Here is a 23,743-nt window from a genome sequence, read left to right as displayed (position 1 = left end):
GGGTCGTATTTGTGAGACGGATCTCTTATTTGAGTCATCCATGAAAAAATATTACTTTTTATGCTAAGAGTATCGATTTTTATTGTGAATATAAGTAAGGTTGACCCGTCTCACGGATTATGACCCGTGAGACGATCTCAAATGAGACTCACTCCATTCACGTACACGTACACACTGAAGCTGATCGGCATTATCGTTCGGACCTAACTCATACTTCAGATACAGTAAAGAGATAGAAAGTTGTTTGAATGGACAAAATTGATATTGTACATGTCAATCAAAATACTTTTTTATCGACTCGTAAAAAAAATTATTTTTTAATAAAATATTATTTTTTTATCATAAATATTTACGAATATTAATCTATGGACTTACTTTTATAATATAAGAATTTAGTACGAATGATCAACTAAATTATCAGCTATATATATGAACTAGATGTAGGGGTGAGCAAGATTTCGGTTAAACCGAATTAACCGACCGAACCGAGCTAATTCAGAAATTCGGTTCGGTTATTTCGGAAATTCGGTTCGGTTACGGTTTTCAAAATTTCGATATCGGTTAACCGAATTAACCGATATAATAAATATTATTATTTAATAATTTTTTTTATTTATCAATTTCTATAAATATTTTAATTTTTAATTTTAAAATCGATATAATATGTATTAATTGTGTTCAAATAAAATTTATATATATTTGTGATATGTGTGATTTTATATTTTTATGCATTCGTGTAAAGTGTAGTGTTAAAAAAAATTACATATATAATTGAAGTTAAATCACAAATTTTTTTTAAAACTAATCGGTTAATTCGGTTCTAGTTAGGGATGAGCATTCGGTTAATTCGGTTACCGACCGAACCGAATTAGCCAAAACCGAACCGATCGAATTAATTTTCATAACCGATGAAAACCGAACCGTGACCGAATTAACCGATATTAATTCGGTTCGGTTTTCATCGGTTATGAAAATTAATTCGATCGGTTCGATTTTGACTAATTCGGTTCGGTCGGTAACCGAATTAACCGAATGCTCACCCCTAACTAGATGAATAGATCCAATTTCAAATCACGATCAAGAAAAATAATATCCGAAAAATCTACCGACAAGCTAGAAAAAATGGTAATGCATGTTAGGAAAGTGTAAGTGGAGAGAAAATTTTGACCAATTTAAGTCTAACCTAAAAGTAACAAATATGAAATGTTTTTTTAATAAAAAATTAATTAATATATTGTATTATTTGATAAATGGAGTTCCAAACTACACATTATTAATATATTAAGTATAATCATATTTAAATATATATCTTTTATAAGAAAAATCTCACTAATGTGATATATTTAAACTATTAACTATATATGAATATGATGATAAGTCATTGTCCCGGCAATGTCACGCTTCCTCCGCCTAATTCCTCATCCCTCTCTCTCTCTAGACTTTCCCATATAAATCCATATCACTTTTTCGGTCACACCTCTCTCTTCATTTTTCGTTACAACATTCAAAAACAGGTTCATACTCACATATTCAGAGGTTCCGTTTAGGGTTTATCGCCGGAGAGAGGAGGGGGAATGGGGCAGCAGTCGTTGATCTACAGTTTTGTGGCGCGTGGAACGGTAATCCTGGCGGAGTACACTGAATTCACGGGGAATTTCACCGGAATCGCGGCGCAGTGTTTACAGAAACTTCCAGCCACCAATAATAAGTTTACGTACAACTGCGATGGACACACCTTCAATTACCTCGTCGAGGATGGATTCAGTAAGGCGGCGCCGTGTCTGATCTATTTGTTTCCGTGTTTGTTTTGTTTATCGGATATAATTGGCTGGTTGTTAATTCTTTTTTTGCGTGCTCGTTTTGGTTATTCTCCGATTCTCTTGATTTTTTAGATTTTAGGGGTTGTTTCGTGGTCCTTCGGTGTGATTTACCCTTTAGTATCTTAGAACTTTTGCTACAGGTTCTGGATCGGATGTTAAAATTTTTGAAGTGCGATTTCGTTTGAATGGGTGACTCCAATTTGTGGCGAAATTGGTAACAACTAGTGAAAACGACTTTGTGAGAGACAAGGGCCCTCACTCGGTAGAAATCTACAATTGCCTTGACAAAATTTTTAAGTAATCAGTTCAATAGTATGGACAGTGATGGGTTGTTTTATTGTCTATTCTTTCACTTTATGTCAAGTCGCTTATTTGTCCCATTTATAGATATTAATACTCTTTAATATCTATAGGTATTTAAAATACTGTTATCTCATTGTACACCATGGTGTAGATCTGTTGGGGTTCCGATGTGTTTGTACGTGACCTTTTTTATCTGCGCTAATATCTGTGATTTTATGTTACATGGACTTAATTCACCTTTAAATAGAGTCTCTTGTGTAATAAAGCAATCGCAAGTTTGTTCCTTTGTGACCTTGAAGTTATGTGAATAGCCTTCTGTTTTTCAGAGACGATATCTGACTGTTCCTGGACCTCTCAAGGCTTTTCCACTCTTCACACCCTCGCTTTAATTCAGTCTTAAGTTTCATATTCCTATATAGACCAGGTTGCTGTCTGCTTCAACATAATGGACACCTACAGTAGTGGTGACCACCCATGTAGTTTCCAGTTTTAACTTCATCCATCTAGTATTGTGTTTTTGAAAATGAAATTCATCAAAGATTTTCTTGGTACTGATTGTTTGACTTATCAGGAAACTTGTACACGTGTATCGGTCGGTTGCTGTATGATGTATATGATACATGACTGATACACCTATTTTTCTTTTGCTTTCTATTTACTTTTATTTTCATACTTCTTTTGATGGATAAAAATAACTATTGTTGGGAAACAGCTTATTGTGTCGTGGCTGTTGAATCTGCTGGAAGACAGATTCCGATTGCATTTCTTGAGCGAGTGAAGGAGGACTTCACCAAGAAATATGCAGGAGGGAAGGCTGCAACAGCTGTTGCCAACAGCCTGAATAAAGAGTTTGGGTAATATTCTCTTTTAATGACAGTTTTCTTTGCCTTTCTATGCCCATTAGATTAATTCTTATGTCATCAAAACTTAGACCCAAAATGAAGGAGCAAATGCAGTATTGTGTGGATCATCCAGAGGAGATTAGCAAGCTTGCAAAGGTGAAAGCTCAGGTTTCAGAAGTTAAAGGGGTGATGATGGAAAACATTGAAAAGGTGACAATTTAAACATCACATATTGCTAATATGTGATGAGATAATTAGGATGCATTTGGTTTCTGATGAAATGCGTGGCATTTAACCCTGAGATTTCTTTCTATGCAGGTTCTTGACCGTGGAGAGAAAATTGAACTTCTGGTTGATAAAACTGAAAATCTTCGTTCTCAGGTTTGTAAAGTCCTGTTAGCCATTGTATATCGTCTTAAGTTCTGAAAATTGGATCTCTTGCTGTTACATGTTGATTTGAATGCGTTATCTGCGTAATTTTTTATGGATTTGGAGTCCGATAGTTTGAATTCATCTGAGGTTATGCTCTATTGCAGTTTTGTAGAAATTATTTGAACCTATCAACTCTGCTCGTGATATACATGTAGGAATTGATATTACGTGTTTACATTTGCAAAAATTTCTGAAGCAGAATTGCTGCTTATAGAACTTTATGGATTATTAAAAAAATAATTTAAACTACTTTAATGGTCTCAATTTTGGATTTCTATCTGTAAATTGTTTTGTTGGACGACTGTTGTTGGTTTTATTGGATTGGATATTTAAATACCAGTTGATTTGTTGAGGATCCTACTGACATCTGGCCTTCAATGCAGTTTATAGCTCTATTCTTTTTGTTTTTTGGCTACTTCATAGTTTTTCCACCTTGTCCGTGACTTTCTCCCATGGGATTCTTTCCATTTTTTTATTATTGCTACACCGTGGAGTCTCCTTTTATTATGTCATTTGCTTTCTCGTATGTAGCTTTATAATGTGGTTTTACAATAGACTGAATATTCATGAGCCGTCAATCTCCCATCACAGGCACAAGATTTCAGGACACAAGGAACCAAGATGAGGAGAAAGATGTGGTTGCAAAACATGAAGATAAAGCTAATTGTTCTTGGCATTATCATCGCCCTGATCCTTATCATTGTTTTGTCGGTCTGTGGTGGATTCAAATGTCATTAGCCTGTGTTTGGTAAGCCGGTCATTCACGCAGTCACATTGCATTATCAGTTTCACTTGAAATTTTGGTGATACATCACGCTATTCATGTCTGTATGATCTGTATCTTGTGTGACAATTGTTGTATAGTTTTGTATTTCCAAATCCTCTTAATATGCCAGTTTGAAGTGTCATTATTGATGTTTCTAGGAAACTTGAGATGTTTTTTGTTGTTACTCATTACTCAATTTAAACCTTCTCCTCTGACAATCTTATATCAGTTATAGATAAATTATTTGTTGATAGATGATTAAGATCTTGTCAAAATAGATTTGTGATCCAGACTATTATAGTAGTCTTAGTCATGAATAATGTAGCTCTTAGTATTTCTCGCAACTCTCATATCTCCATTTATTTCATATTAAATTTGTAATATATGACCAGCACAAATGTTTTACCTTTTGGTTGTTCTCAAGAAACAACTTTTAAATTTGTGTGGATGCCCGTGAAATAGCATGACATGATTTTATTTTGATATTGTAAACAGATTTGATGATATAAGATCTAAGACCTATAAATGATAATGATTTTTTTTAAGAATATTGATCTAAGACTTAAAATTTGTCAATATTCCTAAAAACTATTGATATTCGATCAAAGATTCGACAATATTTCTGGGAAATTATTTGTTCCTAAGTTAAAAGATCATCAATATTCATGAAAGATATGGATTTCAGATCTGATATTCGACAAAATTCTTGAAGAGAATTGATGTTAAATCTACTATAGGTCAATATTTGTAAAGAATGCTGATTTATTATCTCCCAATATTACCGAAAATATTGACCAATGATATTATATTTTTTAACCTTCGTGACAAATGTGTCTTAAATATTCAGGAAAAATATTGATGTAATATCTTAATATTTATCCATATTTTTGGAGAATGTATATTTAAGTTTTATGATTAGTCAATATTGTGAAAGAATATTCATTTAATGTGAATTAAAAATATATTGATTTTTTGTGGGCTAAATATATTGTTATTTACGTGTACTATTATGCTGTAATCCCAAAGACGCAACTTATTAGTAAATATTTAATTTTGTAATATATCAATCAATACTCCTGAAATAGTACAAATTTTGTAGTTTTTATGTTGATATTTCTGAAGTCATTTAATATTGTATTTTTTGATTTTGATGTTCTTAAAGTTGCACAAACTCTATTTTTTATTGATATTTTAGGAGAATATCATGTTAATCCTTTTGAAGAAGTTTCGTATATAATACCAATATTAATCTAAATTTAATATTTGTCAATACTCCGGATAAATATTGACAGAAGATCAAATATTTCTAAATATTTTTAAATAAGTTTAATATAAGAATTCTTAATATTCCAGATAAAAAAATCTGTCATATAATTCTCGACTTCATTTATTTATTGAAAAAATTACAATCAAGATTGACAATCATATGTTGTAAACGTATATATGTTATGGAAATTTAGATATTGAAAATCTTAAAAATGATAGCATTTTTTTAACCAAATGGACAAATGCTTAACCATTTTTAAAAATTAAAATCTTTAAAAGAATTTATCCTCTTTTCTAATCTTTATGTTTTTATGTTGTATTTCATTTTTCATGTAGGTCTTATTAGTTTTTTTCCCTCGATTAAGTGACAGATAATGGTATTTTGTGGCTCATTCATCGGTTAAATTAGTTTTTCATAATAACTTGGTACCAATTTTCTTAAAAAAAAAATAAAAATCACTCTTCTTTTCAATATTGATGAAATTTATGCAAAACTTTTTAAATATTTCCATTATATTTTCTAAAAGTTATGAGAAACTACCTCATTTATATCCTAAAAAATTATAATCAATACAGAGAAGTTCATATGTTGTAAAAATATGTGTATCTTTATGAAATTTTTAATAATGAAAATCTTAAAAAAAAAACGTTTTTTAACTAGATTGATAAATGCTTATATTACAAAATGAGCTTATTATCTTTTTCTATCTTGATATTTTTTATGTGGTTTTGTTTATGTTGGTTTTCTTATTTTGTTTATTTTTTAAATCAAGTAGCCAATAACAATATGTTAAATCTTTTACGTTTAGTGATAACAAACAATATTTATTATATTATAATAAGTTGTCACTATTTGTGTATTCAGGTATTCAACCATTCTGTCAAATACAAAGAGCAACACACTATAGTGTTCAAAAGAAATAGGTAAACGGTCGGAAGCTATTTAGTCTCTTTACCGGTAAATCTACTCAATCATTTACACTAAACTTACATGCCACTCGATCGGACCACTCAGAAATATACTAAAATAACTTTCGACCGGACAGAGTTAAGAATATTTGTGAAAGTCAGCAGATTAGTTGCCGACTTAAAATAGAAATATTGCACATATCCTACCAACTCTCATATGACATAAAGTATTTCATCGGTCCGTCTTCTGACAACTTTTGTAAAAATAGGTTTTTTAAAAACACGAAAGCAGTAAAGAGCATTTGATGAAAGCTGCAGCACGTAATAGTGATGTGTCATTATTGTCGGATTACAATACAAAGAGTTGTTGAACAGAAAAAAGGATTGCATTGCTATATATAGAGAATGCAAGTAAGAACTCTATATATACACATAAATACATTTGAAGCAACAAATTCAAAAATAAAGCTTGCATACATAAAAATTTATGAGCACAATTCTCATATATATCATACACTGCTAACAGCTCATTCTTCAAGATATTATAAGATCTACAAGGATCAATCGGAGCTTGAAAACAATTACTCGACTGTTTTTTGCCCGAGACAGTTCAAGGAGTTGCAAACATTTTGAATCTTGGGATTTATTCTTTATTATACTGTTGTGTTTTGGTTATTTGACTGAACCTCTCAACCATTGTAATAATTACTAGAAATTTCAACTTAAATAATGGATAAACCATAAAATTGAAGCGAATTGTTAAAAAATATTTTTAAAACCAAGATATTATAGGGAATTTCTTTATATTTTCTTAACAAGAGCTCAACTTTGTGTTTTCAGTAGTTAGTAAATGTTCTGTCTAATTTATGTCTAGAAAATGCTTCAATGAATTCTATGAGTAACTAATATGCTTCTCGCCCCATTTTCTCATAAATCGACGAAGGTTTCAGACTTTGGATTTAATTTTTGGCACTTCTGTTTTTCTTGGTTTTCGGTTATTAAACTGAAAAAACTGAACCGACGAGTTTTACATATGACATATTTAAAAAGTTAAATTATATATATATATATATATATATATATATATATATATATATATATAATTAGAAAAAACACAAACATATTATTTTGATAAAAATCAACTCCTAATTAAATTAATGTTTGTCAACTTTTAAATTATTTTATTTCAATATTAAAATATAATTATCTATACATTAACACATTAATTTTATTATATCAAACATATATTCGTATTTTAAATATTTTCTCATTATACTAACAAACTATATTTTCATCATTTCGTTCTGGACGCTTGCAATTAATTTGTCAAGCGACATTAATTTGTTCCTTCAATGACCACCTCTGAAGATGTAATTCAACGAAACAGTACAATTTTATGTGTCCTCAAACATAACTGATAGATTTACATGAAATTTTTGGACGTTTGTATCCGAATTCCGTCACTGACAAGATTAATCTTAAGACATCACAATAAAATCTACATCATACTTGACGTCTTGTTTAATAAACGGATAAAACAATTAAATAAATTATGGCCGTAAAAATTGGTTGCTTGCCTTTGCTTTTTGGCTCTACGTCTGCAACAAAGCTTGCCCACATACAGATAGACATAAACATATCAGCTGCTAATAACCCTATGTAACACCGTAACAAACGAAGCCAAGCCAAACCATACCAAGCATTTTCCATAAGCAAAGAAGAAAACCTCCCAACTATACTTGGTAACCACCGCTTCTTGGGTGGTTACCCATCCTTCCACTTCCACGGCCACGGCCACGGCCATAGCCTCTGCCACCTCCACTTCCACCTCTCCCTCTTAAGTATCCCCCACCTAATAATAAAAGGAAATTCTTGAGATGAAAACCATAAGCAATAAATGCATTAAAATTAGCAATAAAAGCATATTTGAGAAAACATGTGACCGTAGAAACGAAAAAAACACTGAATCTCAAGGAAATCGTTAGCAGAAATATTTCTAAATTCTGATAGGATAAACACAGACCATTATAACTCCAACCACCACGTCCACTGCCACGGCCCCAGTTAGGATATCCACCATTATCTGTGAAGAAGAAATACTCCATGAGACACCAATTATACAAAAAAAACATGGGCAGATACACTAGATAAATAGCCAGGATAACCAGGTTGTAAGAACTAGATGATATCAGGAGGAAGGATATAAATACCTTGGTAGTTTCCATATCCACCTCTAGTCCAACCTCCTCCCCTCCCTCTGCCGCGACCTCTTCCTCGTCCATAATTATCTAAAACTATAAACATCGAATTTATGCTTACTGTCAAAAATAGTAATGACTATAATATCGAATTCCAGTCACTTCTCTACCTCTGTTATCGATGTTGTACACTGCATGTGCTTGTCTTTGAGGTGGTGGTTGTGGCTGATAGATGTAATATGGTTTAGTTTGATTCACATGCAATGGAGCTTGATACCTAGACCAAACAAACAAATTCAGAATACATTACAATGAGAAAAGGAACATAACAGAGTTTGGTTGCCAACAACCTCACTAATGAAGCCAACAAAAAAGAAGAAGACGCAAAATAATGCTTGAAGTTTAGAATGACAAGAACAAATGTCAATAAATCAATAAAAGATAGTAATAGCACCTCATGTACCTCAGATAAAGAGGTTGTCAAATTAGTCATGCCTGCGTTTCGTCCTCAACGGGCATTTACACAAAAATAATTAAATGTGATCGTGAAAATTACCCAGGAGAATTCTTGTTAAGCTCCTTCGAAGAAAGGGTGATTGAAATCATTGAGACATGACGTGTCTGCTCCACACTGTACGAGACATCCAACAAATGAGCATACCAGTATAGCACACACATCAGTAAGAAGAATTCATAATGCTAGAGCAAAATCAGAAGGCCAAAAAGATAAACTCACGTTTCAAGGCCCTCTTCAATGGGCTCAAAAGTATCAGTTATGCTCAATGAACTGATGGCAGTGTCCTGATGGAGTCTAGGAATCCTTCTCTGTTTCAAACAAGAAAGAAAAGGATTGATTCCTCGGCATGGTATTGAAAACGGGAAACAATAGCACTGTAAAAAAATGAGCATAACAACCTTAATGATCTCTGCAATAGCTACTGTCTTGCTTATGGCTTGACCCATTGCTTTCAAGACAATCTCCTTCACTCGTCTCTCCTGGGAAATGGATGAACAATGCAATTACTAAACATAAAATCTTAGGCAACTGATATATATTTGCATTCAACAATACTTGGAATAAAAAAGAGGCCCTCGATTGTGCACAGAGTAATAACTATTGGCACTCAGGTAGCTGAACACTTATTCCAGAGTAAAGACAAAAATGGTGTGGAACATAAACTCTTGTTGATTAAAGGTGGGAATAACAGTATCCAGATTATCATAAGCGCCGCGTATGAACAAGTTATTACACACACGCAAACACATAAGCTTCAAAATATGAGCTAAACTGGTTGGCCACCGGATGTGAACATGTGAACGTCAAACTTATATCATAAAACCAACGGAAACAACAAAACAGACACCAAAAACAAAATCAAAACAAAACCAGTCTCACCAGGAAAAATCATAACAAATATACGGTTCATGGAATTATTCCACAAAGTTTCAACACTCTAAATTTCAAATCCCAAGTTTCCGTAGTGGAGCAAAAATGCACACAAAATGCCAAAAAGACGAACGGAAAAGCCACAAAAAAACAAAAGCTAGAAGACTGAACACATAACTTTTGTTAAACAAAAAAAGAAGACAAGAGTAACACAAAAGAAAATCGGAAGAAGAAAAAATCAAAATGGGAAAATGATACCTGTAGTAGGGAAGTGGCATAGCTGGTGTAATTACGAACCAAACCCTGAGAAGTAATTCGAATCTCATTCTCATTGACGGGAGATTGAGGCTTTGGCTTCTCCACCTTGTGGTATCTATCCATTTGCTTTACGTTGGCGAAAACAGAAACCCTAAAAACCCTAGATTGTTGCAGATTTAATAACTACCACTATATTTTATAGCGGATCCAAAGAAAGGATTACATTTCTTTGTTTGGGCTTTTGATCACACCCGCCTTTTCTTCACTCTTATCACTCATATAATATTCTTTATTTGAATTAAGTTTTTTACATTTTTTTTAAGTATTAAACTTTTACTAAAAATAAATCATATAATATTTATAAATTCAAAAATATAGGTAAAATAAAATTATCAACACTTTTGAATTTATAAAAAATTTAGTATACATTATTTTTTTTATTAATTATTAAAATACTAGACGCCATTTTAAAATTAATGTCAAATTTTACTTTATCTTAATTTTAAATGTGGATAAATATTCAAACTCTTCATTCTATGAATCTTTTCGTTTTTCCCGTCAAAATTTCTGACTGAAAAAGTATTAACTAAATTGCATTAAAATCTTCCTTATTACGGGCAGCACTGATATAATTCATAAACATTAATTTTTACAACATGTTTGCCCTTCCGCTCCGTGTAAAATGTGCTGTAACGAAACATGAAAACAACATTTTGTAAAGAATTCACCGATTCTGGAAAACCTGGAGTCCTTCTCCATTAAGCAGAGGATTTTTTTGGCTAAACTATTCTATTTATAAGAAATCATGGGTCTCAACATCGAATTTCACGTGAGATATCTTCATTAAACAGATCAACTTAAAAATTTACATTAATTCCCTAGAACAAGATCACGAATTCATTCTCAAATCAAACGTTTCAAGTGGCACTACTGGCATCGATCGTTTCAAAATCCATACAACATAGAGGCAAAAACTTGAGCATCTGGGATTTGGTGCAAAGTTCCTTTAATCTTCAGACAACTAACTATTCACGACTCCAATTCTCACAACTCCAGTACCACAACTGTCCAGAATCGAACATAAACATTAGAAATAATGTCCAAAAAGTTAATAATTGATGTCGGAGAAAGGATTTTCGTGTAACAGAGGAAAATAAAGATTCGAAAAAATATAGGACGGGAGGAATCATATTTTCCAGGTTATGAAGATATCTTGTTCAAGTGCTACTATGTAGAAAAGAGGCTTACATTCAGAATCAGTGGTGATCCAATTTCCTCTACCAGAACGACCTCTAGCATGTAAAGGAGTAGAGTTCACAGAAGCTGCTGCACTTGCAAATACTTGATCATTGATTCTCATCGGATAAGTCCCTGAAATTGCCTCCGAAAACGTCGAATACGCAGAGGAAGCAGTTGAGCAACTCTCCATATCCCATCTAAAACTGATCTTTGGGGACTGATTGCTAAGTTGATCATAATCTGGCATTGTCTTTAAATCCGGTTTGTTCCGAAGATGCATCGCCTGTAAGATCATGTAATTGTTCCTCCAGTTAATTTCAAATATCAACCTGCGATTCTACGCAAATTTGAATCTAAGAAAACAACCTCCGTTTGTTGAAATATATAGCATCGTCCAATCTTTAGTCAAAGAAGGCCATAAATAAAAAAGAAAAAGAAAAAAAAAATTGATCGAAGTCGCTATTCAAACTGTCCCTTATATGTTATAAGCAGAATGTACCTTTCTACGGATATATTTTCCTCCCTTTTCAGCCTTAGCAGCAGCAGCAGCCCGTTTCAGCAACTCCTTCATCCTTGAAATGGCCTTGGTTCTTCCGCCACTGGCCTTTTCGTTCGTGCATCTGTTGCTGCATTGATCCTTACAGTTTGCTGCAAATGACTGGGTTATATCTGTAATGGGCAAGATCTTACTCCCTACATAAGTTGTAGGAGAATCTGCCATGTGTGAAACGCCTAATCCTCGTACTATTTCTTCGGGTTTCATCTTCATGGAATGGACATAATTCTGCCTTCTGCGAAAGCTTGCAAGTCTTTTTAGGTGTAGAGTATGGTAAGACCAAGTCTTTTGGATGTTTTTTCCCAGAAAGAAGTAGGAAACGTTTAAGTTCTTGCAGTACAACTTGATCGGTTCCACTCGCTTCAATTGCCTTCGTTTAAGCACGCGCTCTTTATGCAGAACTATTGATCCAAGAATATTTTTTTCTGCAATGAGACGAAAAAAACATTGAATTTCATGGTTTGAATGTATACTGCTTGGATCTTGAGCTCGACCTACATTATTTCTTTGAACTCGACTTATTCACACCATGTAATTAAGCGTAGTAGAATCGAAACTTGAAAGGGTTATCTTCTTACCTTGAAGACTTTTTTTCTTGACAAAGGGACTAAAAGTTGGCACTTTGGGAGACTCTGAGGCAATGTTGGGGAGCCAATGAAGAATCTGCCACATTTAAAAACAACAAGAAAAATGATATTATTCCACTTTTTATTTCATATTGAATAAAATCACAAAGCTAGCTCACCTGCATGTTATGTTGGTAATATTTTATTGAATTGAAATGATAGATGGTGTGTGTGACATGATTATTCTTTGTAAAATGGGCAGAACAGAAGGAATCTATCTCTGCTGTCTGTATACACCAAAGATTCTTGAATTTTTGGCTATTTCTTATGTAAAATTTGGAATATTTTCATATGGGGAAGTCTATAAATCTTTGGCTGAATTTAAGAAGATACATGTGAGACAACTAATGTCTGAGTGAGGAATGGTTGTCTTGTGAAACGCATTCGTTTTATAGGCAATTTGTTTTGCAGTCAACATCAAATTCATAAATTCTATTTGAGGGAATGTTCTTCTTTCATTAATCGGAGCAAATAACACATACTTGTCTATCTCCCAAGAATGACTCATTCAAATCTTAATATAATAAAAAATCTTAAAGCACCCGATAAACTATTTTAAAAATATTAAATATCCCAAGATATTTTTACATGATGTGATGTACACCACAAAAAAATAATATCCCATTCAAAAAGTAGAACAATACGTACATTATATTTTTCAATATAATTAATTTAGAAATACATAATATTTGTACGGTGTATCAAGCCGAAATAGTTCGGTTTGAGACACAATGCTGTCTAAATAAATATGATGTGGTATGAAAAGACCAAAAATGGGCTATGTTATCTCCCCTTTAGTGGTCCAAATGAACACTTTTTTAAAAGTGAAACTACACGTACAGAATGTTTCGGTTCGTTAGAAACCAGACATTATAACGAACCCAGACATTATAACGATAAACATTGATTGTTTTTACGTTATTGAATCATCAAGTGTTTAAATTTAGATTTAGTATTGAGAATCATTGATTCATCCAAAATTTGACTCAGAATTTTACATGTTAATACTAGATTTAGTGAAATTTTGTTTAGTTTTAAATTAATTTGAGATTATGAACCCAATCACGATATTTCATTTGCTCAGAAGCTGGCTAGCATAGAAAAACATAGCTAGCTTGCAAGAAAGCAATGCCGAGCGACAATCTATGAAGATAGAAGACATCATGAAAGTGAACAAAGGTCAACGTTCCTTCTTGGGGATACATGCATCGTGTACGCTTTAAACAACGGCCGACATACATTCTCTGCATCATAAATTAAATACACAGGTCTCCATCTTGAGTTGGCAAGATTAAGACCAAGGTAAAACAAAAATTTATTTATTTTTAACTTGGTTGGAGATATTATTTATCTATCACCGTCGAAAATTAACTTTGTTTATGATCATAAATTTATCGGTATAGTAAAAGTTATAATTATAAAAATGATGTCAACTCAAATATTTCAAATCGTAAGACGGTCTATTCATGATCTTGAAGATTCTTGAAGTTGATTCATCAAATTCGAGACATAATTGGATTTGATTCAACCAATCACAATTCAGCGGACTAAATTGTACTCATACATGAAGGTCAATGACCTCATGATGTAATGCTTCAATCAGAATGAATGTTTTTATTTTTTTTATATATCGTCAATGGTTCTGATTGTATATATTCACAAATATACATATTTTTGCACTATACCATCAATCAATTATGAGAGATATTATCTTCTTTATTTTCTTGAAAAAATAATCTAACTCTAATATTTCATCTATTTTAATTTCTAGGCAGTAGAGTCATTAAAATAAGCTAGATTCATTGGACAAATAAATTGGTTATGTTAGCCATTTTTCAGGTGTTCGAATCGAATGACAGGACATTCGGCCTGATATAATTAGAAACGGGTTAGTCCAAATAAGCAGGTATCCTCTCCCTAGCCCAATATTTTCCGATCCAATTAGTCCAAAAGCCCAATAAAAAAATGCTCATATTTCTCCCGGCTTCTCTGTTTCAGACGGATTGGAAGTGGAGCAATGGAATTTTTGCTACCAACACTCGGCCAGAAAAGGGAAGTGGATTCCATGATTAGAGACACCATAGACAAAGTCCTCGTCCTCCGCTTCGGCCGCTCCTCCGACGCCGTCTGCCTCCAGCTCGACGACGTCGTATGCCCTCCACCCTACTAATTTCAAGAGAAATTGGTAGTTTTCTTAAAAAAAATTGTGTTTGATTTCTTTGTATTCCATTGTGATCTGCAGCTGTATAAATCAGCTAGAGACGTGTCGAGATTCGCGACGGTGGCGTTGGTGGATGCTTGATTCGGAGGAGATTCAAGTTTACGTCAAGTATTTCGACGTCACTTTTATACCTTCTACGATTTTCTTCTTCAATGCTCACCACATGAAGATAGATTCAGGGTGTGCGATGCTTTCTTTATGCACCATGTGTTGTCTTTAATTGCTTTGTATTGTTGTTTGGAGAAACGGAAAGGAACGCCTTCAATTCCTCTTTCAGAATATGTTACTTTTTTAATCGGATTTTTTAGTCAATGCTCAATTTTTCTGAGCCCTATTCTCCCAAAAGTTCCGATCATGGAATGGAAGTTGGCACAATACTCTACAAGGTGTAACCCTGTACAGAGATGAAGTATTAGCCTTGTAACAGCACAATAAATTTGTATTGGACACCAAAAGTCTTGAAACAACCACCTAAGGTGGGTACTCGACAAGGAAAGTTTAGATATAAGTAAATAACACCATATCGATGAGGTTTTGCCGCGGATACCATAGCTCAAAAGTTTTAGTTTGAAATCATAGAACATTGCGTGATCAATAATTTTATGTTTCAGTTAGGTAGAAAGCAGAGGTTAGACAAAAAAAATGTTAATTTTGAATGTGTTTCTACTATCATGTTGACATACAATGTTCTTCATTCCATTGGGACATAAAAGAATTAGGAGTTTATTGGTAATTTTTTTCTGAAAATATAAATGTCATTCTGAACAACATTAAATTATTTTACCAGTGTTTACACCATTAGTTTTCAGCTGACCCCGAATCTACTGAAAATTCCATAGAGAAATTTACGTAAATTGTTTGTCTTTATTCTTTGGTTTACCTTTTTCTTTCGTTATTTATATTGATATCCAAGATTACAATGAAAGTAATATGAATTTAGAGCTGTACAGTTATACGGTTGTCCTATGCTTTCTCTTTAAGCTAGACTTGTAGTCTGTAGTTGTATAATGATTTGAATCCTACGCATTTATCATGATTTGAATCCTATGCTTTCTCTTATATCTGAACTTGTAGTCTGTAGTTTTATCATGATTGAATCTTGAAGTTGGATTCCAAATTTTTTCTTCCGTAACTTCTGCAGAAGTGCTGATCACACTAAATGGGTTGGTTCATTTCGGACAAAACAAGACTTCATTGATGTTGTCGAGGTATTCCACTATTCCTCTAATGGATAATTTTATTGATTTTAAGAGAGTTCTTGATGCTTTAAATACGTATTTTCTCATTGCAGCAACAATAGACTACCACTTTTTATCTCATTTTTCGTTTTTATGATCATTGTGAGGTAGTTTGTTGGTAATTATAATGTTGCTGTGGTTACCTTATCCGGTTCGAGAAAAGATGCCTAGGGTGTTTGGGTGTATAATGTTAATGCTTGCTCTATCTGATTACTGCAGGCTGTATTTAGAGGGGCCATGAAGGGCAAGCTTATCGTTAGCTGTCCACTGCCTCCAGAAGGAATACCAAAGTTTCAGTTGCTCTACAAAGATGTGTAGAAGGTAATTTTGTGTAACCTAATATTCTTATGTAGGTATGTAGTGTCCGCCAAACCATCCAGATGTTTAAAACGAGAGTTGATGGATGCCGATTTCGTTAGAAATTTGAGAGAGAAGGCATGATATGGATAATGGATCATGGATTTTCTTATAGGATTTGTAACATAGAAATGAAGGCCACTTGGTTATACCTATTTGATTAAAAGTATGATAATGATATTATTGCTAAAACCACCAGTCATGAGCTTGTTCTTTTGGTAGAAGTTGTATCTAACACTAGCTATTTTTGTAGGGATATTTTGCCATAAAATTAAAAATAAAGAAAAATATATGAAACAATATACTCAATAATTTATAGATAAGACATTTTCGATTAATATGCGCATTTGTACGTATGGTTAATTTATTTGACTTAATTCAAGAGTTTTAACTTCATGTTTTGGATTAATCATCTTTTAGCCAATCGAATCTCACACAACCCTCTCGAGTTATGGTAAATAATATTACAATATAGTATAATTAGCACAATGGTAACAAGGGAATTAATTGCATGTTCAAAAGCATTATTTAAAATTAAGAAATAATGTGAACTGTGAAGTTACATTTAAATCAATTTTTGAATTCTGTTTTTGGGTTTATATGGCATATCAAATAATTTCAACTTAAATCATAGTTTACTTTTATGAATATATATTTTATTACTATATTACTACCGTATATGAAATTTTCACAAATCCGAAAATAGACTAAATTAGGCTAATTTTTTTCTTAAAAGAAAAGGTGAAATAAATAATGAATACACTAATTTTATTTTTCATGGTTCATCATTCCAATAAAAATAAGTGACCGTATCACGAATCTTTATCTTTGAGACGAGTCAATTTTACCGATATTCACAGTAAAAAGTAATACTCTTAGCATAAAAAATATTATTTTTTTATGGATGACCCAAATAAAAGATCTGTCTCACAAAATACGACTCAAGAGATCGTTTCACACAAATTTTGTCTCCAATAATACATAACCTTCGTTTTCCTTGGTGGGTGTTGTAGTCTCTAATTTATTTTTTAAAAATATAACAATAAAACAAGCTGCAATGTCCGCTATTTGGATCATCGAATGTTGCGATAAATAATATATTTAACGGGTAGCTTATGAAATACAACAAAATAACCGGAAAAAAAAGAATAGATGATAAAATATTTTTTATTATTAATCATTTATTTATTATTTGTATAAATTAAAAATAGTTCTATATATTTTATAAAATATATTTTAAGAATTATTTTTAAAATAAAAAAAAGAAAAAATAATTAAAGGAGGGGCCGCGGGGTCTTGTCCACATTGAATTTCTACGCGCTGACCCGCGCGTCGATTTTCGTTTTCTTCCTACAAGAAACAAGAAGTTCTCCGGACCGATTCGAAAGGTTCGAGCAGATTCTTTTAGCCCACTCTTTTGGAACGTGGCTCATCACCATATCCACATTACACGCACTTTCACCACCACTGTGTGCTCATCTATAAACTATACGTAGTTGGTTTCTGTAGATCTCTCCAAGAGTCGAAGTTTGGCGGAGCGGATGTCGAACGAGGGAGCTAACACTGCTTCTAGTGCAGTTGATGTCTCCATTCACTCCAAGGAAGATGCTCCGGAGAGTATTTCTGCTCCAGTTGATACAGCCGCCTCTGCTCCACCGCTTTCCAATGGCAGCAGCGACTCTTCAGGTGAATTAGGGTTTTGTCTATTTTAGAATTGAGTGAATGGATAGTGAGAGAGAGGATGGTTAAGTTCGGTGAGGTTGCGTGATGGGAACTGCTTTTAATTATTCCTTGTAGGGAGCAGAGGGGCGAGTTTTTTTCGAGTGAATACGGTGCCTCCGGAAATTATGAATTCTGATAAGTTAGATGCTCCTTCGGGGTTGGAAAGATCGAAAACTGAGAAGCATCTTCCTAACACTGAGAAGCAGCGACGGAATAATATACTCGCCGAAGAGGCTGCACAAATATTTGATGACCGAATATCTGTACAACAGAAGGTAAGGATTCTTTTTACAGTGTTGCAACTTGCTTTAGCATTTGTTCTGCCGTGCTTAATTTCCGAGTTTTACGTGAATCTTATAGATACTTTATTCTAGTTTGGAAATTAATTTTACAAGTTTTTGTGCTGTTTATCTTGCGAGTTTATGGCATTTGAAATGTGATATGCCAACTGTTCATGAAGTGTTATAGGGTAAAAATGTTTACATTCTGGAAGATGAATCTATGTGAAATGTGATTTCAAAACGATTTGCTTATGCCTATTGAAGCCTCGCATAAAAGGCTTGGTTGATATATGTGTGAAGCTGTTGGCTGCTGACTTCAATTGACCCTTTGGTGAACTTAATGTATTTTTGTGAAGTAATTTAATACGATTGTGTGCCTGAGATCTTGGTTAAAATAGTTAAACGTGCAGTTTAAATTGTTAAATTGAGGACAAGCCCGGGGCTTTTGTTAAATATTTAAAGCAATGCAGCTCAAATTGTTGAACAGAATTGCTACTGTCAAAGATGATGGAACCGTAGAATTTGAAGTTCCTGGAGACGTTGAACCTCAAGCCCTTGGTGTTGGCTCTGGAAAAACATTTGGTGAAGTTGATGAAGAGCCGCTGGATGATTCAGACCTTCAGTATATTCCTCCTATGCAAATTGTGATGCTTATTGTTGGAACTCGTGGAGATGTACAGCCATTTGTTGCTATTGGAAAGCAACTGCAGGTATATAACTATATCAGTGTAGATTTCTTTTGGTGCTACAGGAATGTGGTTAGACAACCTTTTTGAAAAAAAATTGCGTCCTTTATTAAGTTGCGTATGATTATGATGCGTTGCAGGATTATGGACATCGTGTTAGATTGGCTACTCATTCTAATTTCAAAGAGTTTGTACTGACTTCTGGGCTGGAATTCTATCCCCTTGGTGGGGATCCAAAAGTTCTTGCTGGATGTACGTTTCTAGTTCTTATATTTTTCTTGTTATTTATGAATGTTCGGCTGGAAAGCTTGAATGTCTATATTTGTTTAATGATTTTATCCAACGAATACAGATCCGAGCATCTTGGTGCTTATATACTTTTATCCATGGGTAACTCACCTTTTCTAGATAAAACTTCTTGCATAGTGCTAACATAATATGTTTGGGGTATTTTAGAACTTCGAAATTTTGAGCATTTCTTACTAGCTTTGAAAATAACCTCTGAAGTTATACCAATGAGTAATCCGTATGCTGTCTTTACAAAAAATTATAGAAGTCATAGACATCAAACCTGCATGACGTATAGAATTAACTTCAGTGGTATACATGAAGTAGAGTTACAAAACCTTAAGTCTTATGAATTTAAGGGCTTTTCAATCATCTCCATTTAGTCCCTTTTTCATATGATTGCTTTTGTCAGTCCTATATATACGGCCGAACAATGAAAGGTTGCATTTACCAGCAATGGTTTTTGGGGCAGTATTGTTTCATCGCAAAGTCATTTTAGATGTATTTGCCATCTAGTTAAGAGAACTTCAATTGTTCGGCTGAGCCATGATCCTCTTGCCTAATATCTCTACTGAAAATTATGGCTGACAACTAGATTGCACAATGGTACTTCCTGAAAAACTGTCGCCTTCAAATGTTTGAAAGTTTAACCTGATACGATAGTATGAATTTTGAAATTTTGAAGACCTTTTTGCTCGATGTTGACATGCCATGAAACCATTTGACTTGTTTCTTTATCTGGGTATTAATTAAATGTTATAGTTGAGGTCATCATGATGTCATGGTGCAGAGAAGTCTACTTGAAGGTCATCATGATGTCATGATGCAGAGAAGTCTACCTGAAGGCATTATTTCCTTATAACTAATTGTTTTTAAGTTGATCCTGAACTTGAGTTCTTTCTCCTTGGCAGAGTACATGAATGAAGTTGCCATCTATAAATAAATCAAAGAATAACATAAAACTTTACATTTCTCTTCTCCAGATATGGTAAAAAACAAAGGGTTCTTGCCGTCCGGGCCTTCAGAAATACCTGTACAAAGAAATCAAATAAAGGAAATTATATATTCTCTACTAGCAGCATGCAAAGAGCCTGACATGGACTCTGGTATTCCTTTCAAAGCAGATGCAATGATTGCGAATCCCCCAGCATATGGTTAGATGTGTGACCCGTGCATTCTCATATTTAATTTGGATTTTGTGAAAATCTGGTTTTAAAAGATGCCTATCTACTAACCTATAGATATCTGCAGGCACACACATGTCGCAGAGGCACTGAAAATTCCTCTTCATATATTTTTCACAATGCCATGGACGTAAGCTCTTACCTAGATTTGTTTGAGCGGTTTTTAATTCCTTTTGGTTTATTAAGAGATGAAAGTTGGTTCCGATATTAATGTTTTTCTACTTTTAATTATTTGTCTTAACGTCTTTCTAAAGGACAGTTTCTTTTCCTGCCAGGCCAACCAGTGAATTCCCCCATCCTTTGTCTCGTGTTAAGCAGCCAGCTGGATATAGAGTGGGTTTGAAGAATACTATTGATTTATATTGCTTGCAAATATGTCGTTAAAAAGTACTTGCCGTTATATTTGCACCATTTTTATAATTTTTTCTTGATGAACTTTACAGTTATCGTATCAGATAGTTGACTCGTTGATATGGCTAGGAATAAGAGACATGATAAATGACGTTAGGAAAAAAAAGCTGAGGCTACGCCCTGTCACTTATTTGAGCGGTTCACAAGGATCCGAGGCAGATATTCCGCATGGCTATATATGGAGTCCTCACCTTGTTCCAAAACCAAAAGGTGATAATTTCTCTGAATTGTCTTTACACGAAGAATCAAATGCTATTTCCTTGTGAAATCTTCTGTGTCATATTTAAATTATTAAGCTAGTTGGTTGTCATTGTCGTGATATCTGTTACAGTTGTAAGAACCATTGCTTGTTTATGCTTGCAAGATTGATTATTGAGCTTTATGGGCATGCATCTTTTCTTTCAGATTGGGGCCCTAAGGTTGATGTGGTTGGATTTTGCTTCCTTGATCTTGCGACAAATTTTGAACCGCCTGAGGCACTTGTAAACTGGCTTAAATCTGGCCCAAAGCCTATTTATATTGGATTTGGCAGCCTGGTGAGTATCCCTTGGGTTCCACATCCGGATTGTACCCCCCCCCCCCCCCTTCCTAGATTTATTTTTAAGAAAAACAAAAGGGAGACCAAAACTCAGTTTTTTCACTATTTTTGTGTCTTGGTGATATAAAACTTATCTTGGTTTTTTGGCTTTGAATATTTTTTGACGTAATTGGTAGTTTTTCTTTTGTGATACTGGTGGCCAAACTACAGTTTATTGGCATACATGTAGTTATGTAAATCATGGATCACCAATTTTGATCATTGGATAGGGTTTTTCTGTACACAGAAAATCCAATGATGGGCATGAAATTATTGGTGGAAATCACACTTGAGAGGAAATTGTTTATAAATTTGCATGTGCAAGTACAAGTACGGGAATCTATTAGTTCATGCAATTTGACATCATTTTTTCTTTCCTCCCAAGGGAAAGGCATTTTTTGTTGTGTTTGAAAATATATTTTCCTGTTTCCCTAATAAACTCATGTATGTTTTTGTTTTCCTTTTTCCTTGCCAAACACCCTCTCCCACCACCAACTATATACTTTTCGGCTAACTTTCCCTTGGTTTTCACTCTCTATCTTCTCTAACTTAGCTTCTCTCTTCTTTCCCAAAAAGGAGTCCTTATTTCATCTTTGACTTGTTTTTCCTCTAGCACAGCCTGTTCAAGAACCAGAGAAAATGACGAAAATAATTGTCGAAGCTTTAGAAATAACTAAACAAAGGGGTATTATCAATAAAGGCTGGGGTGGCCTTGGTAACTGTGAGTTCCCTCTTCCATATTTTTATCATCCTACTATTTACACATGATTTCTGCCGTTCGCTTTCCATATAAATCAAACTCATTCAAAATCTTATGTTTCTTCTTAGTGGCTGAAGAGAAGGACTTTGTATATTTGCTTGATAATTGCCCTCATGATTGGCTTTTCTTGCAATGCGCAGCCGTGGTAAGTGAATTTTTTTATGAGCATCTGGACATTTGTTATAGTCTTTTCACTCTTTTGTTACAAGGATTCTTTTTTCCTACCCATCTGTTCTTGATCTCTATTTTTTGGCTCAGAGCCTCAGACTCGAGTAAAACTGAAATAGTATATTAGTAAGTTACCAAGTGTTATTAGCTGTCTTGTGCTATAGTTCTGAAGGGTAAAAGCAAATTGTTGTACAGCGTTTTCCAACTGAGCCAGTTGCTGATGTTTTCGTGTTTTGAATGGTAGTGTGTCATCATTATCCAGAACTCATAGTTCTGTGTGCATGCATGACATTGGATGAGACCCTAGTTTATTTTTAGTCTCATAATATCGTTGTTTTGCACTGATTTTAGGTGCACCATGGAGGTGCAGGAACAACGGCTGCTGGTCTTAAAGCTGCGGTATATGTTACATCCTTGTTGTTTTGCTCACCCAGACTTTGTTCTTTACTATTTCATTATTTATTTGTTTGTTTGTTTGTTTTGCAATACAGTGTCCCACAACAATCATTCCTTTCTTTGGGGACCAACCTTTTTGGGGAGAAAGAGTTCATGCCAGAAAAGTTGGTCCTCCACCTATTCCAGTTGATGAATTTTCACTTCAAAAGCTTGTTGATGCAATCAATTTTATGCTAGATCCCAAGGTACTTATTCTGAGTTTTACTTTTATTTTATATTAATATGATATGTTTAGATCGAAAAGAGCTTGTCAATTTCTTTTGTCCAGATTAAATGAAAATTGGAGTCACGTATCATTGGAAGGATTTTCCATTTCTAAGTAACTTTATATAAGAACCTCGTTTCAAAAAGCAGTTAGCAAAAACTATGGGAAATGATATTTTGTAATTTGAATATGAACTGGATAGACTATGCGCAGGTCAAGGAGCAAGCCGTTGAGCTTGCGAAGGCCATGGAAAACGAAGATGGTGTCACTGGAGCTGTGAAAGCATTCTTCAAACACCTTCCACGCAAAAAAGTTGAGCCCGACCCAGAACACATGCCATCAAGTATCTTATCAATAAGGAGATGCTTCGGTTGTTCCTAGATTTTGAGCCAACAAGGTTTTCCGTCTCCCATTGTGTATGCTCTGTATTGGTAAATGGAATTATAAGCGTTATTGCTAGAGAGTGATATATTGTTGTTAATGGTACTTCCTCCTAACTACAAAGTCCGAAATAGATTACACTCTTTTAAGGTTCCAAGTGTTCATTTTCCTAAAGGTTCTTTATTCCCGAGTATCAGACTTCTTTT

General features: G+C 33.8%; 5 protein-coding genes across 9 annotated transcripts; 3 read left to right on the top strand and 2 right to left on the bottom strand.

The window, feature by feature from the left end:
- The first annotated feature begins 1,399 nt into the window (after positions 1–1,399).
- Positions 1,400–4,421, top strand: LOC140840258 (vesicle-associated membrane protein 721-like). The gene is made up of 5 exons (XM_073207530.1): positions 1,400–1,764; positions 2,836–2,977; positions 3,055–3,175; positions 3,284–3,346; positions 3,989–4,421. The coding sequence occupies exons 1-5, from the start codon at positions 1,575–1,577 to the stop codon at positions 4,133–4,135; spliced, it is 663 nt and encodes a 220-aa protein (XP_073063631.1). The 5' UTR covers positions 1,400–1,574; the 3' UTR covers positions 4,136–4,421.
- Positions 4,422–7,714: 3,293 nt separating this feature from the next.
- LOC140840257 (uncharacterized) lies at positions 7,715–10,442 on the bottom strand. Of its 4 annotated transcripts, none has more exons than XM_073207527.1 (9): positions 10,182–10,442; positions 9,452–9,532; positions 9,273–9,361; positions 9,093–9,167; positions 8,707–8,813; positions 8,549–8,632; positions 8,362–8,421; positions 8,035–8,190; positions 7,715–7,993 (listed from the first exon to the last, which is right to left on the bottom strand). In XM_073207527.1, the coding sequence occupies exons 1-8, from the start codon at positions 10,302–10,304 to the stop codon at positions 8,072–8,074; spliced, it is 738 nt and encodes a 245-aa protein (XP_073063628.1). In that variant the 5' UTR covers positions 10,305–10,442; the 3' UTR covers positions 7,715–7,993; positions 8,035–8,071. The 4 variants fall into 4 exon arrangements, with proteins under 4 accessions (XP_073063628.1, XP_073063629.1, XP_073063630.1 ...); XM_073207528.1 differs by having other exon boundaries at positions 7,715–7,947; XM_073207529.1 differs by having other exon boundaries at positions 7,715–8,190; positions 8,549–8,626.
- Positions 10,443–11,077: 635 nt separating this feature from the next.
- LOC140840253 (uncharacterized) lies at positions 11,078–12,952 on the bottom strand. Its single transcript, XM_073207512.1, has 5 exons — positions 12,722–12,952; positions 12,555–12,639; positions 11,920–12,401; positions 11,430–11,703; positions 11,078–11,245 (listed from the first exon to the last, which is right to left on the bottom strand). Exons 1-5 carry the CDS (start codon positions 12,725–12,727, stop codon positions 11,226–11,228), a joined length of 867 nt encoding a protein of 288 aa, XP_073063613.1. The 5' UTR covers positions 12,728–12,952; the 3' UTR covers positions 11,078–11,225.
- A 1,608-nt stretch (positions 12,953–14,560) lies between these two features.
- LOC140840255 (uncharacterized) lies at positions 14,561–16,616 on the top strand. The gene is given in 5 exon segments (XM_073207514.1): positions 14,561–14,751; positions 14,845–14,898; positions 14,900–15,003; positions 15,965–16,031; positions 16,281–16,616. Coding segments are annotated over 5 exon segments (456 nt in total). The 5' UTR covers positions 14,561–14,619; the 3' UTR covers positions 16,380–16,616.
- Positions 16,617–17,739: 1,123 nt separating this feature from the next.
- On the top strand, positions 17,740–23,694 carry LOC140840252 (sterol 3-beta-glucosyltransferase UGT80A2-like). 2 transcript variants are annotated; one of them, XM_073207509.1, is made up of 14 exons: positions 17,740–18,104; positions 18,216–18,415; positions 18,892–19,131; positions 19,248–19,359; positions 20,379–20,550; positions 20,647–20,709; positions 20,855–20,912; positions 21,023–21,200; positions 21,396–21,526; positions 22,186–22,288; positions 22,396–22,472; positions 22,847–22,894; positions 22,987–23,136; positions 23,370–23,694. In XM_073207509.1, the coding sequence occupies exons 1-14, from the start codon at positions 17,960–17,962 to the stop codon at positions 23,535–23,537; spliced, it is 1,845 nt and encodes a 614-aa protein (XP_073063610.1). In that variant the 5' UTR covers positions 17,740–17,959; the 3' UTR covers positions 23,538–23,694. The 2 variants fall into 2 exon arrangements, with proteins under 2 accessions (XP_073063610.1, XP_073063611.1); XM_073207510.1 differs by lacking the exon at positions 17,740–18,104 and having other exon boundaries at positions 18,909–19,131.
- The last annotated feature ends 49 nt before the right edge of the window (positions 23,695–23,743 follow it).

This window comes from Primulina eburnea, chromosome 8 (assembly GCF_022965805.1).
Source record: "Primulina eburnea isolate SZY01 chromosome 8, ASM2296580v1, whole genome shotgun sequence".
Taxonomy (NCBI): Eukaryota; Viridiplantae; Streptophyta; class Magnoliopsida; order Lamiales; family Gesneriaceae; genus Primulina; species Primulina eburnea.
The sequence above is the reverse complement of the archived record's forward strand: the minus strand, read 5'-3'. Positions and strand labels throughout refer to the sequence as shown.